General features: G+C 34.2%; 2 protein-coding genes across 2 annotated transcripts; one reads left to right on the top strand and one right to left on the bottom strand.

The window, feature by feature from the left end:
- The first annotated feature begins 7241 nt into the window (after positions 1–7241).
- Positions 7242–14207, top strand: LOC130946090 (uncharacterized). The gene is made up of 4 exons (XM_057874773.1): positions 7242–7530; positions 11324–11917; positions 12297–13289; positions 13384–14207. The coding sequence occupies exons 1-4, from the start codon at positions 7242–7244 to the stop codon at positions 14205–14207; spliced, it is 2700 nt and encodes an 899-aa protein (XP_057730756.1).
- Positions 14208–15265: 1058 nt separating this feature from the next.
- Positions 15266–18882, bottom strand: LOC130946089 (serine/threonine-protein phosphatase 7 long form homolog). Its single transcript, XM_057874771.1, has 6 exons — positions 18788–18882; positions 18208–18637; positions 16472–17187; positions 16296–16386; positions 15368–16176; positions 15266–15275 (listed from the first exon to the last, which is right to left on the bottom strand). The coding sequence occupies exons 1-6, from the start codon at positions 18880–18882 to the stop codon at positions 15266–15268; spliced, it is 2151 nt and encodes a 716-aa protein (XP_057730754.1).
- Between the last annotated feature and the right edge of the window lie 1001 nt (positions 18883–19883).

Raw genomic sequence — 19883 nt, 5'->3', positions numbered from 1 at the left:
GATTTTGCTTAAACCCAAGCTTGATGAATTACTGCATATTTCAGAGACTGTATGTATGCTTTGATGAGTGGCATTCTATGTCCTCATGCCATCAGTTGCATTAACTTCAAAGGATTTTATTTAGAATCCTATATGAATGACTGCTACAAAAAGGATGCTTACCTGAAGTGCTACCAATAGGTGATACACCCTGTGAATGAACTGGATCTATGGGAGAGAACTCAATATGATGATGTCATGCCACCTCTATATAGAGGGCCAAGTCATAGACTCGTAAAGAAGAGAAAGCGAGGGTCTGGAGATGAGGAGAAAAGAAGCCAAAATCATATATCACGGAGGGATCAAATTCAAAGACGCTTCAACTTTGGTGATGTAGGACACAAGAAGGGGGGTTGTACAAAGCCTAAGAAGAGTGAATGTGCCATTATATTCTAGGGTTTAGTTTATATTATGCTATGTATATATTTCACTATTTACTTATGTATTTAATTCTCATTCTTTCTATATAATTGTCATTACCTTCATAGGCCCAAATCTCAACACAACAAGCTGTCAAAGCTCCCAAGAGAGGGAGGAAGCCTACATCCAAACAACTCCATGGTCAAACAATTCATATAGGAAAGAAGAGAAAGAATTCATCCTCACAACCCAATCTTCCAGTAACTCAGTCCAAGAAATCAGTAGCTCAACCCAAGAATACATCAACTCAGCCCAACAACCAACTCCAGCCTAACCCCTAAAGCACTTTCAACCCAACCATTGGCCAAGAACAAGAATACAATAGCAGTAACTTCTTCTAACAAAAAATAGTCACTGAGTCAACCAACTGAGAGAAAGATACATTTTTCTGTCATCCAGACTAGTGCACCACATGTTCCTCTGCAGAAGTTCAAGCTAATGGCAAAATTACCTCTTAGTGAATGGAAAAATCTTTAAATATTGCTTGTTATATTTTTTTGTTATCACTGTGTTATTTAGTTGAAAACAATGTTTAGTTGAAAACAATGTTTTATACACACTATCTTGAATCCTGTTTTTTGGTATTAGGTGTTTCAGCATACTATCTTAAATCTTGTTTTTGTCTCAGTGGCATGACATCCATTGTAAGCTATGGTATCAATTTAGACTTGTGTAATCTATGGGTTGAATTGTGTTTGTTTTAACTTGTCTTTAATTGAAATTGGTCATTAGGTCATTGCTGGAGTTACAAATCTCATGATACACCATTAAACAGGTTCACAAATGATACACCTAAACATCACTTTCATTCATTACTTCAAATAAGCTCATAAATGATACAACATTAAATCATTGTAACATCACAAGTTATCCTCAAAATTTATTCATAGAATACAACAATCTCCTAAAATTGCCTAACTAATCATCTATAATTTAGGTGCATTCCATATAGTTGCCTTAACTTATATGAATTCTGTAGTAACAAAAATAAAATCCAATCCAGCCAACAATCCCTAAAGCAACAATAATCCTATGGTTCCATTCAACATCCTTCAATCTTGATTTTAAGTTTGTAATTTTTCTCCTATTTCTTGCAATTTCAGTGTGCTGCTGAGCTCCTCCAAGTTTCGGATCTGCCCAACGAAAAAATCACAACTATCCTAAACTTGACACAAGCCATAAATGTAAGTGAAAAAATATCAAATTCCCAAACTGATCAGATTCGCAAATGAGGAACAACAACATACCTCATAGCATATGCAACTCCAAAATATTTGCCCTGGGTTATCCTTTGTTGATGAAGTTTGCAGAATTGGCCTCTTTCCATGTTCGCATAGCAACTCCTTCGCAGGTAAATAAAATCGAGAAGATTTTGAACTCTGGGATGTCATGGACGACTGATTGTTGAACCCTACCTCTGCTTTGTTGAACCCTAGCATTGTTGCTTTTCCTTGAGCTTCCAAAGAAGACGATCATGTTATCCTCTTCACAATCTGCTCTCTTATTTATTTGTTTCATTATTTATCTATTTATTATTATTAGTGTTATTATTATTATGAATATTATAATTATCTGTTAAAAAATGAGTAATGGACACTAACAAACTTAGGAATAAAATTGTCTGAAAAAACTATTTTAAAACCAACTCGAATTTTATGGACGATTTTATATGCAAAAAAAAGTTGGAGATGAAAATTTTTTTCGATCTATACGTTAGGCATCAAAATCGTACTTAACTCATTAAAAGCATATTATTATGGTTTGTTTAGTTTCATATTTCGTTATTTGTATGTTTCATTTTATTATGTTGAGTATTCTCTAATTCCAAGTTAGATATGTCTTTCATTAAGAAGAAGCGGTCCAAACGTTGATTATATATATATGTATGCACTATGTAAGATTGTAAAGACCAGTTTGGACAAACAAGTTAATTAAGCTCTTTTGGAAAAATGCTTAAAATATAAAAACTTAAATTAAAAATAACTTATAAATAAATTATTTTGTGTTTGATTTTTTTAGTCATAAAAGTACTTATTTTAAAACAAAAGTGATAAAAAGCTTTTAATTATAAAAGTCACTTTTTTTTTAACTTCTCCATAAGTACTTAAATAATTTTTTAGAAAGTTACAAGTTAATTTTAAAAATTGCACCAAACATTAATGTTATAACTTTTCATAAGTTAAAAAAATTGGTTATGGATCTATCCAATTTGGTCATAAGTAGATATGCTTATAAGAATCATCATCATGCAAGACATATTTAGTGATATTCATTAGTATCAATTATACCACATAAAAAAAAGTAAAATAAAATAAAATTATTCTTCTTCTTCTTCTTCTTCTTATTATTATTATTAATAATTACACAATAATAATGTGCCATAATATTTTGCATGTTTTTGAATAAAAATAATGACAAATTTATTTATTCAATTTGTATATATAGATATTTATAATATAAAAAAATTTAGATAAAAAATATAAAAAAGCATATATACATATATAATAAATTAATAATAATAATAATAATAATAATAATAATAATAATAATAATAATAATAATAATAATAATAATAATAATAATAATAATAATAATAATAATAATGTTCAATATAGTTATTATAAATTATTTAAAAAAAATTCAAGGTTGAAACTATTTAATATTTTTGTATTTAATATAACTTAGCTTGGTCGGATATCAAAGTTATTCTTCTATTTTCACTTGAATCTCAACTTAATCACCAAATTATCAATTAACTCTTTCTATTTTACAATTAGACTAACTTAACAGATACATCCATGTGGCACATACAAATTATTTTTCTTTGATTTATAATATGCGCCAAAATTATGTTAACAAAAAAGAAGTGTGTCGAATTTGTATTTTCCGTTAGTGACTTATGTCGGAAAATTGATGGAAGACTGTTATGTTTAGCAAAGAAAAACATTGGGATTGATCTGTGTATTAATTTTTTTGGACTAAAATGTTCGCTTTTAAAATCTTTAGAAACTGATTTGAGTAATTATTCTGCCGGAAAATAGATTAGAGACTAATTTGTGAGTAAAATCTTGAAGATATTTTTGTATATTAATTTTTTAAGGGACTAAAATGTCTACTTTTAAAATCATTGGGATTGATTTAGATAATCACTCTTAAAATAAAATAGAGAGAATAAGAAATTTTTATTAGAAAAAAGTATATACTGGGTACCAAGAGTCAATCTACCAATTTTTGACAACTCAATTAATAATTAATAATTTTAAATTATTTTAATAAATTTAAATTTCAAAAAATGACATTAATAAAAAATTTGAATTATATAAGTTTTGTGTTGAGTAACCGCTCACAAGGTCACTGTGATCAGCGTCCGTTTTCTTTCTATCATCGCGTCATCTTCTTTCGGAGAGGGTGAAGATCACGCAACCTGATCTCTTCAACAACGACATGGTGGTTATTCATGGCCTTCAAGCTTTCATCGCTCCGTTTTCTTGCGACGTGGAGAGGATGACCTCGCTCTCGTTCCCGTTCCATCCAGATCATCGTTCTGGTCAACATATTAATACTTCCGGCTCGGTGCAGCCTGCTATCATGCGCCTGATGCTCAGAGATGCCATGCTCCGTAACAATGGCTTCAGCATCCTAGCCCTCCCTAGAAAGGTGAAGTACGCCGAGCTTGTGACTCATGTGCCGGTTCGCCACCATTGCAGTGCACTATCTTTCCAGCCGCAATAACCACTGCGTCGCCGGTTCATTGGTGCGCCGCCGTTTTGTGACGATGAAATCTGTTATCGCGAAAACTCGTGCGTGTTCTATTACCCGATTGCCATCGAACGCATATCTCTCGACTTTGTCTCAAAGTCACGAACAAAAATCCTGCATCTTCCGATGGCTTCGTCAATGGAATGTATATTTGGAGAAGAATGAATAAATGCATCATCCATTAATGTGGATTATGAATGTTCTTTTAATTGAGGTATTTATACATGTGCCTTTAAGAAGTATCTTTTTATACATGTGTCTTCTAATAGAAATGTCTTTTTTAGATGTGTCTTTTAAATGGATGTATGTCGAAAAGGGAGCAGCCGTTGGGGTTGGGGAATGAAGTTAGACTTGAACGGTAAAAGATAGGGTTTATTATGTTTACTAATGGTAATTGGGGTTGAATTAAATTTACCATGGATAACTGGACATGTATTTTTTTTTTTCTAAAATAAACTCTAGAGTCCAGCTCAATAAAAATTTGCAAGAGTTAGCAGAACCCTTATTGATCATCTAATGGAATTGTAAATATAAAGATTAAAATAAGTAACATTACTTAAATAACCTTGTTAATTAAAAAATAAGAACTAATAAAAAGGAGAAAACTTTAATTAATAAAAACTAAACCCTTGCTTCTGCAAGAGAGGAGTGAAGGCAACAATGCTTTTTTTTTTTAAGCAAAAATGAGAAGCCAAGTCAGAAACCATTTCACGAAAACCTCTAAAAGAAGCTTGTTGTACGTGTGTTCGTCTTTCTCAAGGTGCTTCACCATGTTATTGAAGAACACAACTTTGCGAGGAAGGAGTAAACTGAGCTGCATCAAAGACCAAAAACTTCTTCAGGTTCTTTGAAGAGACCAGCGAATACCGACAATAAGTTAAGGAACCTTGTGGGTATCACGAAACGTTTGCCTTCTTGACCTACGTACACAAATATGAACCCCGAGGGAGCGCGTCACAGCGACAAAGCGCATGGGTGGGAATCGACAGAAGAGGAATCGTAATGGTAGTGGTGGTGGTGGTGGCTGATGGCCCTCCTCACATTCTTTGCCTCTCTGTTCTATGGTGTCTCTCTTCTCTATATTTTTAATGGGTGTAAAGGATGGATTTAAAATTTGAAAAATTTAATACCGATTTTTAGTAAAGAAAAGTTATTAAAATTTCCGTCTTTATTTTAAAAAATTTTAGTTCCGCGTATTTTCACGTTTGTAAGTATTGAAGGGATTGAAATTTTGTGTATTTACATTAAAATTTTAGTTCTAATTTTTAGTTATCGAACATAAACGGAGTCTTAGGGTTCGTTTGGAAAACTTTAGAAGTAATTTTTTTAATTTTTAACTTATGAAAAGTTGTAGTATTAATGTCTGGTACAATTTAAAAAACCAAATTGTAACTTTCTAAGAAGCTATTTAGGAGTTTATAGAGAAGTTAAAAAAATGACTTCTCTCATAATACTTCTACTTTTCATCAAATTTCTATAAAATAAGCATTTTTAGAATTAAAAATTCAAACACAAAATAACTTATTTATAAGTTACTTTTAACATAGTCATTTATTGTTTAAGTTATTTTATCAAAAATAGCTTAATTAAGTTAGTTATCCGAATTGGGTCTTAATCTCTTAGTCTTTAGAAACAAATGCAACCTTAAAATTTTAAGATTATTGTCTTATTGAAGAGATAATATCTAAGGTTATTAAGAGTCCGTTTGGGAAGTAGTTTTTCTGACTTTTGAATTATGAAAAGTCAAGTGTACGCATGTTTGACACTATTTTAAAAAGAACTTTTAACTTTTCGAAAAGTTAATTTAAAGCTTTTTGAAGAAGTTGAAATATATGATTTCTCCTCTTCAAAAAATTATTCTATCATTCCTGTAAAACATATCACATCAAAACAAAAAAAATCTACTTTTATTCCTGGCTCCCTATCACCATTTTCATCCAAGATTACATCTGTTAGAAGTATTGGCCTTCTACCATCATTTTCACGTAATGATTTATCAGCTGAAAATATTGTCCTTCCACCACCATTTTAAAACAATGTTCCATCTGAATCACCTATTACATATATTCATTTTAGTTTTTTTTATTATTTTACCACTTTACTTTTATTACTAAATTTGTATTTACATTGTGTGTGGTATAAAATTTCAATTTTAATTTTATTTTTTTTATGTGATTTTATTTTTATATAGCTTCTATTATTTTTATATAGCTGCTATTATTATTGTGCTATTATAAAGAATTAATTGCCTAAACAATTGTAATTTTAGTGATTAGGTTATAGAAAATCAACATTCAATATTGAAAAGTATTTGTTATCATCCTTGTTTTAATATCCATTTTTTGTGAAAACATAAATTGTATTTTTTGAGTTATTTATCCAAACGCTACAACTTTAAAATAAGTACTTCTATAACTAAAAATTCAAACACAAAATAACTTATATATAAGCTGCTATTAATAAAAGTCCTTATTCTTAAGCTCTTTTTTCAAAAAAGTTTATTTAAGTCGTTTGGCCTAAATTGTGTTTCAGTCTAACATAAATGGGATAAGTATTGTTTTGGTCCCTAAAGTTTTCGTCCCTCTTCTAATTTTCGATTTAGAATCGTCCTTAACGTTTTCTTTCGTATTAAAATCGTCCTTTTTATTTTTTTGACAAAAATACCCTCACCACTACCAACACAATTATCTCCACCACCACCACCACCAACACCAACACCAACACCACCACCAGCACCACGACCACCACCAACATCACCACCAACGCCGCCACCATCCCCCTCCCCTCTTTCCCCTTCCCCCCACCCCCACCCCGCGTCCCCTCCCCCTCCCCGTCTCCCCGTCTCCCCTTCCCCCCACCCCCACCCTGCGCGTCTTACCTTCCCCCCTCCCCGTCTCCACTTCCCCCCACCCCCCACCCCCACCTCCACCTCCACACAGAGAAGCAGAAACAAAAAATCAACAAATTCAAGCACAAATTTAACACAAGCAGAAACAGAAAGCAACAAATCAACAAAAAAGCAGATGGTGGTTCTTCAGAAATTCAAAGCACAAAGAAGCAGATGTAGAAGGCAGAGACAGCGGCGGACGGTGGTTCCTCATGTGGTGGAGGCGAGGAGAGTAGAAGAAGAAGAAGAAGAAAGTGGTGGTGGTGCGGTGGTGCGGTGCGGTGCGGTGCCGGAGGGCGGCAAGGTGGCGGCGGGATGGCGGCTTCCCTTCCCCCTTCATCGTCATCATCATCAGAGTTCTGGAGGAGGCGGCGGCGACGACGGAGGCTCCCCGGCGCCGTCCCCCTCCCCTCCCTTCCCCCGTCGTATACCCTTTTCTTTTCCCACCCCCTAAACGCGTTTTTACGCGTTTTTTTTTATTTTATAATTTTTATTATTAAAATAGGAATAGGGATAGTTTATGAATAAAACAAAAAAATTTATTAAAAATGACGATTTTAATACGAAAAAAAACGTTAAGGACGATTCTAAATCGAAAATTAGAAGAGAAATGAATTCGATTCTAACTGAAAACTTTAGGGACCAAAACCATACTTATCCCAACATAAATCAATGTTTAGGTTCAGAAGTTTTGGAAAACAATATCTCTTATATAATTAATTATTCTAATAGTGAAACTCTTGAGTTTGTTTGAACGCTGGACATAGCTATTTTAAGTCAAATTTAGGGCAATTTACTTAAATAAATAGAATAGAGAAAACGTTTACCCAAATGTGCAAAACTGATTCTTGTTACCTGCATGTGCAAAAAGTCATTTCTATGTAATCCGTGGCAACCTACCACGGTTTCAAAACGTGCATAAACCGTGGCAGGTCCTAGCGGATTATGGCCAAAAGATATAGAGTGTAAACCGTGGTAGGTCACCACGGTTTACTAAAGAGAGATGGCGTGCATAAACCGTGGAGAGTCACCACGGTTTATGAAGAAACTTGTTTGCACATAAAACCTTGTGGGTCACCACGGTTTATGTGTGGTAAATAATGGCCAGAAAACCTTGTTAATTTTATGTCCAAGAGACACAACTTATTTTTTATTTTTTTTTATTATTCTTGTTAATTTTTTATAATTATATTTTTTATTATTATATTTTTCATCTCAAATTTTTTTAATGAAAAAAATGAGAATAAATTAGATTTTCATAATTTGTTCTAGTTTATCACCAAGCAGAATTACAAGAACACAAAATTTTGTGTCTCTATCCATCAGTGTCTTATCCTATTTTGTTGTTGAAAACAAAGGCGCCTAATAAATACACACTATATAGTACATTTTATAAAGAAAAAAAAATCATCTATTTCTATTGAATATTTATAATAAATTTTTTTCGTTCTCTTTATGTATTATTGACTAATATATACTATAAAATTTTTACATGTATTATCAATTAGTTTTTCATTATGTTTATCCCTATTTTTCATTTTACACTATATTTAAATATTTATTATACTATAAAAAATATTAATGAACATAATAAAATAATTACTTATTAATATTTTTTAGAGTATTCATTAATATTCTTATAATATAATAAATATTTTTTATTTTAAATTTAACAAATACTAATGTATCAATATACACTTATATGTGAATTTATTAAATCTATATAAAAGATTTAATCAATAAGCATGTTAATGAATATTAATATACCAATATTAACAAGTAATTATTTTATTTTACTCATTAATATGTTATAGTGTAATAAATCTTTATTTTATAAATGAAAAAATAAAGATGAATATAATGAGAGAGGTCACCTTAAGCTTAAACGAACTTTTGAGTAGTTTTTATAAGTTCGCCTAAGATTTTGAAAACTTCAAAAAAACTCAAAATAAAAAATAAAAACACAGATTCCAAACATTAATGTTAGTGTAATTTATTTTTAAAAATATTTTTTTTATTTTATAATAGAAAAAATCTAAAAATTTCATGGTGTTTATTATTGGAGTCTAATTTTTTTCTAATTTATTTTACATAACAAATTTTAAATATTTTAAATTTATTAAATTTCATCATTTTAAATTAAATATTAATTTTTTATTTTTTAGTAAATAGACATCAATTTTTTAAGCACTATAAAAACCATTTTCTTAGTATTATCTGATTTTTTTTATTGTACTCTTTCTATTATAAAAAGCTGTTGTTGATAAGACATAATTTAAGATTCTGCTAATAAATTTATTGTGCTAATAAATTCATTTTTTATTGGACATAAAATTAACAAGGTTTTTTGGCCATTATTTACCATACATAAACCGTGGTGACCCACAAGGTTTTATGTGCAAACAAGTTTCTTCATAAACCGTGGTGACTCTCCACGGTTTATGCACGCCATCTCTTGGCCATAATCCGCTAGGACCTGTCACGGTTTATGCACGTTTTGTCGTTTTGAAACCGTGGTGGGTTGCCACGGATTACATAGAAATGGCTTTTTGCACATATAGGTAACAAGAATCAGTTTTGCACATTTGGGTAAACGTTTTCTCTATTCTATTTATTTAAGTAACTTACCCTCAAATTTATATATATGGTTTGTATATAATTTTCGAACTCTTATCTTTTTTCATTTAAAGTTTATTATTTTACAAGTTAGTGTTTCACTTTTCTAGTTTAATGTAAGATATCTTAAAAAGCATTCTAAAACTTTTCTGAAGCTTGGTAAGATTTCAAAAGCTGTTTAACAAAAGTCAAGGTATCTCAAGATCTATTTTAAAGAATTTCAAAAACAAAGTTTTCAAAACCTACATACTAACACATTTTGCTGTATATAAGTCTAAAGACTAAAAAACTTTTAATTTTTTTGTTTCAGATCTAAAATAATTTCAAAGCACCATTTAACCAATTTTTGTGAGCTTTTATTTATTTAAACATAGACCTTGGTAGAACACTTTACGATAGACCTTGAAATTCGGATGATATATAATTCAATCCAATCTAAACAATTAATTTATTTTAGGATAAAATAATATTTTAGTCTTTAATATTTGGATCAAGTATTAATTTGATATCTAACATTTTAAACATCTTATTTTAATGTCAAAAAATTTTAAATTTTTTATTTCAGTCTCAAAAAATTTTAAACGTGTGTGTTCAGTGTTGTCCCATAATTAAACTTGACATAAATAATTAGCATATTGAAGAGTCAATAATGTATTTGATTTCGGTACATAAATAAAATTAATCCACTAATGATCACTAACATAAAATTTTTCTTTTGATTATAGATTGTTGATTGATTGATACAATTTGAAATTTTTTTACACAAAGGAGATCGACAAGAAGGTTTTGTTATATTTTTCTAATATATGGAAGAAGATATTTGATAATAAAGTCGTTAGCACCTAGTCAATTATTCTCTTAATAATTCGTGTTAAATTTAATAATAGGACAATATTAAATCTATTTAAAATTGTTTGGAATAAAAATAAGACATTTAAAAAGTTAGGGACAAAATTAGAATTTGGTTCAAATATTGGAGGACCAAACTAATAATTTATCTTTTATTTGATGAGAAAGTATAAATAACCAAATTTATATCTAGCCAACTGATTAATCTAGTGGGTCAATTTTTTGGATATGGAGCTTGTATGTGAGCTTTTCATGGATATGGAGTTAAGGTGGGTTAGACATGGATGTGGGGCAGAATTTTGGCAGGTTTTTGGAGGAGGACTCGGACGGTCCGAGTTCTCTGTTCGTGGCTATGGTAAACCGGAAGACGCACGGTCCGAGTTGGGGGGGGGGGAATCGGACCCTGCGAGATGGCATAGGGGAAGGACAACACGCACGGTCCGAGTTGCGTGCATGGAGTGGATTCGGACCGTCCGTTTTGGCTGGGGATGGCAGAACCGGTTTATGAACACGCATGGTCCGATTTGGTTGCTTAGTATATTTTTAAATGAAGTTAACCTAGTCGGATGGTCCGAGTTGAGTATAGAGTGTATATAAAAGTGTGCAACGAGTTAGCGTTAGGTTACCCTTCTTCTTCCCCTTCTTATGCGCCGATTCGTTCCTCTGTTTCCTTCTTCTGGATCTCTTATATGGTTGTTCAAAATCAAAGGAGTGTGTAGTTAGTGTTATATATTTTTTTTTTTTTGTGAGTAGGAGAAATGAGTGATAGAGTACTAATAAAGGTGTATTATTTTGGTCAAATTTTATTAGAAACATCTGAAGGGGTAAAATTTATTTGTGAAAATCCAATAGATGTTGTTATTCCTTTTATCATTTCCTTTGAAGAACTGAAAGGTTTGATCTGTGAAAAGATTGATTCTGAGAGGGCAAAAAAAATATCCTGTGTTCTATATAGATATCCCGTACCGGTATTTGGTGGGTTTGTCCAATTTCAAACAAGATATGTGACGGACGAAGCGAGCATGCAGGAGATGTTTTCAATGTATATTGAAAACCGGGCGCAGATCTCGTTTATCGAGTTGTATGTTGAGTTTGAACAATCTGAGGCAGACCGAAATATTCTACGGGAAGATTATAATAGTGACAGTGAAGAAGAGTTCGAAAGCAACTACGAATGTGTTGGTGCAGATGGAGATGACGATCATGGTGAGGGAAATATGGATCCAGATGTGACAGAGGTGGCAGATGCACTCGCAAACGATATGCCGTTTGGGGAGCCTTCATTCATGCGAGTTCTGGACTTGGAAGCCATGCATGTTCCGGAGTTTCCGGAATATATGACTGCAGGTACGTTAATAAAAAATTATTTTTTTTTATTTATTTTTTGAATTATTTATGAATGAATTATTATTTATTACCCATTATTTACGCATGCGTTGATGTCATGTATGTGTTAGACATTGAACCGGTTGAGCTGATCCTATGTTAAAAAAAAATTAAAAAATAGTAGGAATTTAAAAAAATAAAAGTCAACATATGTGTTCAGTAATGTTTGAAACATATAACGTTATTTTAAACGAATATAGAACATAGAATTTAATATTTTATTATTATTTACGTTAGGGTGGGATTTATGTCATACTTGATGCAGTTAATATTGATTTAGTACGGTTTTGAAATATATATGTATTTATTGAAATTTTTTCCATGCTTGGTGTCCTGGCAGAAGTTCCTTTTGTCGCAGATGGTGAATTTGCTGTTGGGATGGAGTTTAGTTCCCGGGAAGCTGTTATTAAGGCAATAAAAGAGTATACCATACGACGAAGCGTAGATTACCGGGTGTATGAGTCTGAGCCTTTGACATTTTATGCCAAGTGTACACAGTATGGGTCAGGGTGTGATTGGCTTATCAGGGTTAGTCTGATCAGCAGGAAGTATTGTTGGGTTATAAGGAGGTATAATGGTAGTCACACTTGTACCAGAGCCACCATTTCACAGGATCATGCGAAGCTGGACTCCATCACAATTGCAGAAGCAATAAAGCCATTGGTTGAGGCTGATCCCTCCTTAAAGGTAAAGTCCGTTATAGCAGAAGTGCAATCGAAGTTTAACTATACTGTTAGCTATCGGAAAGCATGGTTGGCTAAGCAAAGGGCAATAGAAAAAATATTTGGAGGTTGGGAGGCATCGTACGAAGCGTTGCCTATATGGTTTCAGGCCATGTGTCATAAGGAGCCATCAGCTGTTGTCCATTTTGAGACTATGCCTGCATACCAAGGCGATGACTTGGTTGGTAATATTCGGGTACTGCATAGAGTATTTTGGAGTTATTACCCCTGTATCAGGGCATTCAGACATTGTAAGCCAGTTGTCCAGGTGGATGGGACTCACTTGTACGGGAAGTATAAGGGTTGTCTCCTAGTCGCAGTTTCACAGGATGGCAACAACAACATCGTCCCAATTGCGTTTGCTATTGTCGAGGGAGAGACTTCTGATGCGTGGCACTTTTTCCTTAGTAACTTGCGTCAACATGTTGTCACTCGGGATGGTGTCGGACTCATATCCGACCGACACGAATCCATCAATGCAGCTGTGGAACGGAGTAACGGAGCCTGGTCACCTCCTAGAGCTTTTCATATGTTCTGCATCAGGCATATAGAGTCGAATTTTCTGTGGAAATTCAAGGCACCGTACCTCCAAAAATTGGTCGTCAACATTGGTAATAATTTACTAAATTTAAGTAACTTATTAACAGTAGTTAAATATTAATATTTGTTTTTTAGTTTTATTTTTTTTTTTTTGCTTTCCTCTAGGATATTCCAGGACGGTGCGGGAGTATGAAGTGCGTTACCAGCGATTACGGGAACGGGGGGAGGCGTATACCAACTGGTTAAACCGAATTCCTCGCGAACAGTACGCATTGGCGTTTGATGGTGGATACCGATGGGGTCACATGACAACGAATCTAGTGGAATGCATCAATTCAGTGTTGAAGGGTGCACGCAATCTTCCTATTACTGCTCTTGTCAAGGCAACATTCTACAGGCTAAACGAGCTCTTCACCAGAAAAAGATCAGAGGCAGAAGCGCGGATTAATGCTGGCCATGTGTTCTCCGAAGTCGTGACATCGAAGTTGCATGCAAACCAACTTGCATCAGGAAACATACAGGTCAGTTGCTTTGACCGGCAGAATGAAGTCTTCGAGGTGCGTGAGATGCCAAGCGGATTGGAGTTTGCAGTCGATCTACGCGCCCTTCGATGTGACTGTGGTGAGTTCCAGGTGGACCGGATCCCCTGCAGACATGTGTTCGCATGTTGTGCGAACCAGCGACTGGATTGGAAGCTATATGTGCATGATGTGTATAAGATGGACCAAGTTCGGCGGGTGTACCGAGCAAGATTTAGGCCACTAGGTAACCCGACGACGTGGCCTGCGTACAACGGTCCTCGCTACGTACCGAATCCGTATCTGAGACGTGTCTCGAAAGGGCGCCCCAGGATGACGCGTTTCTTGAATGAGATGGACACGCGAATGTTACGTCGTCCTAGGCGATGTACGCTATGTGGAGCTGAGGGACACAGTCGTAGTAGATGCCGTCAGTCAGCTGGCAGAACTGTCGACGGAGATGCTCCGTAGGTTCACATTGTGGTAGGTGTAGAACGTCAGTATTATGTCATGGGTTGTCTTTTTGAGATGACTTGACTTGATATGTGGAACATTATGTAATGCTTTTCTGATGTTTTTATGTTACAACGGTTTATGTATTCTAATGTTAATACGGTTTATGTTAAAACGGTTCAAGCTGATGTTTTTATGTTAAAACGGTTTATGTATTCTGATGTTTCAATCGCATTGTGTAAATGAACCGGCCGGTCCGGTTCAATAGGGTTGTATAAAATGAACCGGCCGGTCCGGTTCAACCGGTTCTTCAAAATTTACCGACCTGTCCTGTGCAATCTGATTTTATGAATGACCCGGCCTTTCAGGTGCAATCTGAATGTATAAATGAACCGGCATTTCCGGTTCAACCTGATTGTATGAATGAACAACAATAATGCGTACGTATGCAACACCTGTACCGTAATGCGTACTCAAATAAAAACAATACCTGAATAGTGCATAACTACTCTAAACATACAACATAGATACTCTCAACATACAATATAGCTACTTTAAACATACAACATAAATACTGTCAACATACTACATAAATACAACATGGTCCACGTGATTACTACTTAAATAAATACGTTACAAGACAACTACTTTCTCATGGCCCACTTCACATCCTTGACTAAATTCTTGCATTTCTTGGCCGCCTTTTTGAAGACAGATGGAGTGTAGCGACTAGCACTGCGACGTGGTGGATCAATCCTCAGATTGTAACCTTTGGAGGTTTCATCCGGAGTGCGTGCATGACCTGTATAGAAATTATAAAAAACAATTAAATTATGCGCAGCAGGTAATCACAGCAAGACATAAACCACATAAGATTTAGTAAAGGTAAAAAATAGATGCCAGTTATGAACAAAAAAATAAAAAAGTAATGCAACATGTAAAGTAGAATACAAAACATAATACCATCATTACGAGATTCTTCATCCTCGTCAAACTCCTCTATTTCATCGTCATCTTGATCCTCCTCGTCATCCGGGTCATCTACTAGATACGCATCTGTCTCCCTCTCGAGTGCATTAGCATCTTCTTCAATGAGTCCCATGGATACACGGTTAGGATTCTGACTAAAAAAAGCTCCGCGTCCGTCATCACTCCTACTAGAGTCAACCGACACAAACCCCCCAGAAGCAACCGATGATGTATGGCCCGGATACCTCGCATCCAATGAATACCTACCAGCCATGAGGTCAGGCTGTTGGCCATATGGTGGTAGTCCAGCATCTGCAGACATCAACCCAAGCAACTGGCTAAAGGAACCTCCTTCTCCTGGTTCAAATTGTGAGGTACCCCAATATTGTTGACTGATTGGAACTGATGGCGGGAACTGTGTCTGAGGTACATAATGGCTTGAGGACTGAGGTTGTTCTTGTGGAATTGGTGTTGGAGGTAATATATGAGGCGAAAGTGGCTCTTCTACTTGATTGTCAGCATCCATCTCCTGACTACCCTCATCGGTATCCTGATTATCCTCATCCAAATCCTGATCACCTTCCTCCATATCCTGATCACCTTCTTCATTATCTTGACCCACAAGATTTGACAAGTTCAAGTGGTCCCCATATTTTGATCGGTACCAATGCATGTAACTATCTAGTAGATCATGTGAAGGCATCGGAAGCTCAGATAGAATGTAGTTATACCTGTTTGACCAATGCATCACCCATTTTGAATGACTCTCTTCCGTGGCCCAATTAAGATTCTTGGGACCCTTCAGGGTTTCTCCATGCGCCTTCTCTAGATTCCGCTCCTGACTTGGTAGTCCCTGAACCAAACCAAACTGTCGCCTAAATCTATCGGTAGCATGCCACTCGACACATTCAAATGATACCAACGGAACTGTAGCACTCCAAACCACCGACTGCATGTAGATTTCAGGAGGAATGATGTTCGGATCCACCCGATCCACAGCATAAGCAACCCAAACAAACTGGAAAAAATAAAGGAACCTCAACATAACAGTCCACAAAGCCAATTACAAAGACAATGCTGTATAATTATGTCTCAGACCCTAAACATAAAACTAATACTACTTTCATTGAAACATACCTGCCCTTCCTGAAGTTCATCAAATGACTTCCTAAAGTGAGCTAACTTCAAGTATCTAAATCGTCGGTCACCACGCTCCCAGTTCCGCCACCTATGAAGATATATTCAATTACCTCAGCTACCATTAAATGAATCATAAATATCAACATACGGGTACATAACTAACAAATTATTACCTGTTTGCTAGTGGAAAACTTCGAGGTTCCCTAGGTAGCGGCGATAGGTACGGCATCCTGATCCAAGCCCAACAGAGTAGAAGTGTTAGTGGACCATCTATTTCCTTGCAGTTAAAACGGGATGCCCGGCATAATGCCCTGTAGAGATGTGCCAGGCATGCCGCTCCCCAACTATACTGACCAATACTACCAAAATCACGTAGCAAGGGTAGAAATTTCCAATGCACTCCTGCCCCAGACTTATCCCCAAACAAGATCGTCCCGATCAACAACATAATATGGCACCTCACATACCTCTGTATACTGATATCATCAATCAACTGTAAATTTTCTTTTAAATCACGCAGCCAGGTAAGTTTTATGCAACTAGATCTACAGTCAGACATACGCGGTGCAACTCCAAATTGAAGCAAACACTCCGCCTCCAACGCTTCATAACTGCTCATTGTCATCCCTGTGACCGGAAGACCATCTGTGGGAAGACCAAGAATCATACCTACATCTTCAAGTGTCACAGCACATTCACCAATGGGAAGGTGGAACGTATGTGTCTCCGGGTGCCAACGTTCAATTAGAGCATTTACCAATGCTTTCTGACACTGCACTATCCCAATCTGAGATGCATGATAGAACCCGGTAATTCGCAGATGATCCTCCACCCTTTCGTTGTACCGATCCGGAGGAAGTGGATGGTTACATGTCAACATTCTTGATTTCTACAAAAAAACATAACAAATTACTAATCAAATTATTAAGAATTGCTAATGAAACTCATTACAAATACATATATTCCTAATCATAAATCTCAACAATATTTACAACATCCACAATAATATCGAACATTAATTAATTACTCTTTTGTTATAAATTTTTTACCCCTGCAATACAAAATATTAATAAATCTATACATGCCATCATTCATATTCTAACAACGCTAATAATTAACTTGCTAATAATAATTACTACATTTAAAATTATTTAAATTTTCCCATAAAGAAATATCTAACATGGCTTAATTAAAAAAACCTTTCTAATCAACTCAGCATTAACACTTTATCACAATAATAATAACATCTAACCAAAATCGATAACAGTTACACTTAATTTCTTAAAAACACATTCATTCAAATACCATTGGCTTACAAATAATAATTATACTACAATTAAATAAATTTATTAAAAATTTACATTATGTTCTACTTACTACTACAGCCAAAAACACAAAACTAAAGAACAACAACAACATAACCATAACAAATTTTCTTATCATGATATATATAGTTAATAATACTTAAAAAAATATTTAAATAGAACCTAACAAATATTTCAAAATTAGTCATAACCATTCTATCTATTTATATTCTTCAACTACATATATCTCTAACAACTACATAATCATAACAAATTTTCTAATCATGATTTATATAATTATTAATCTGTAAAATAATTTTAAACAAGTCATAATCATTTCATTTATGTTTTTCAAATGCATGTCTAACTAACAACAATAATATAATCATAAAATAAATTTTAATCATCATCATAAACATAATTATTAATCTGTTCAAAATAATTTAAAATAATGTAACTAATACTAACAAATCAGTCATGATCATTCTATTTATATTCTTCAACTGTGTATCCTAACAACAATCATAATATTGAAATTCTATTTTTTAATAACTATAACTATAAAAAAATTAAAAAAATTCAAAAGAAATTCAAAAAATACTTACATAATCAGGATCACTGAGATAGTGAATAATATGAAGCTCAGATCGATCAACATCTTTAATTTTTAATTTTTTCCCCATCAATGATGCTCCTCCACCATGCAAGCTTTCAGAGAAATGAAGATGAAGGTTTTGAGGGAGAAAGGTTGGTGAGAGTGAAGGAGGGATTCGGATGGTAAGGGAGCAGGGTTCTCCTTTACTAAGTGTGTGATGCCCACCGAATAGGGAATCAAGGGGGAAGCGCCACGTGTACACTACAGCACTGGACTCGGACCGTGCGACTACCCAGACCGAAATCGGACGGTCCGTGACGCACGCCAACTCGGAGGGTCCGAGTCCCTCACCAACTTCATGACCATGAACTGGACTCGGACCGTGCGTTTTGTTGCTTGAACTCGGAGGGTCCGAGTCCCACTCCCCCTGACACCACAACCTGGTTACACACCAGCCACCCCCATATCCCTGTGATACCCCAGCCCCGGTCCAATATGAAAATTAAAAAGCGTAATCTAGTAGTCAACTTTTTAAAATACTGAGTTTAAAATTTAAGAAAATTAGGATTGTGCTAAAAAAGCACATGCACCCTCCCAAATCCAACTTCTCACATCGTGGCCTCCTCCTCCAACTCCTTTCGCCGCGCCTTTCTCCTCTAATTCGTCTTGATGTGCTGCTGCACATTTCGTCTGCAACTCCTCTCACTGCATTGTCTTCCAATCCTTTGGCATTTTCCTTCTCTCATTCGTGTCTCTTCTTCTTCGAAGCAGCTTCCACGTTATTCTTCTTTTTTTTTTTTTTTAAGTCTTAATGATTCTTTTTAATAATTTTGGATATTTTGTTTTTCAAGGTTTTAAATGTATCTTTTTATAGGTCTTAGATAATTTTTTTTATGTTTTGGATGTTTCTTCCTTTTAAGTTTTGAATTATTTTTTAAGTAGTTTTAAATGTTTATTTTTGTAAATTTTCAGATATTTCTTTTCCTTATATTTTGGATGTTTCGATTGTTATTCAATACTTCTAAAATTTAAGCATCTGAAATCCAAATTTTAAAAAACATTCAAAATGATGTCTTATTTTAATAATTTTTTATTGTACATTCTTAGGAAAAACATCTATTGTTGGTGGATGATGGTTGAGCGATGAACGGTGATGGACAGCGTGACGCAACAGCACGATTATGACGTGACACGTCGACTAAGGTAGTTGGAGGTGATATTAAATGACGCGAGTAAAGGACTTAAAAAGAAGGCTAAAATTTTTATATATGAATAATTTTAATGAGAAATACAAAAATATTTGGGGTGTGTTTGGCAACTACGTTCAAAGAGAAGAAGTACGTTTAGATATCTTGAAAGCTGTAATTTTTTGTTTGGCAAATTTTTTATTCGTGAACGCAGAAGTGATTTTGCATTCAAAACCACGTTTTCAAGAAGCAACAATTTTAAGCTTATGCGTTTCACCAACGGGCTTTTAGCCATCAATACTCAATCTTTATTTATCTTTTACCAATTTTATCCTTTATGCATACTATTGTATTATTTATATTATTTTTGTTTATATAAACTATCTTTTTCTATTATTTACTATTTTTTATTAATTATTTATTTGATATTATACACTTTTATAATTATAATTTTTTTATATTATTTTTATTTTTTTTAATATAATATATTGATCCTATT

Source organism: Arachis stenosperma, chromosome 8 (genome assembly GCF_014773155.1).
Source record: "Arachis stenosperma cultivar V10309 chromosome 8, arast.V10309.gnm1.PFL2, whole genome shotgun sequence".
Taxonomy (NCBI): Eukaryota; Viridiplantae; Streptophyta; class Magnoliopsida; order Fabales; family Fabaceae; genus Arachis; species Arachis stenosperma.
The sequence above is the reverse complement of the archived record's forward strand: the minus strand, read 5'-3'. Positions and strand labels throughout refer to the sequence as shown.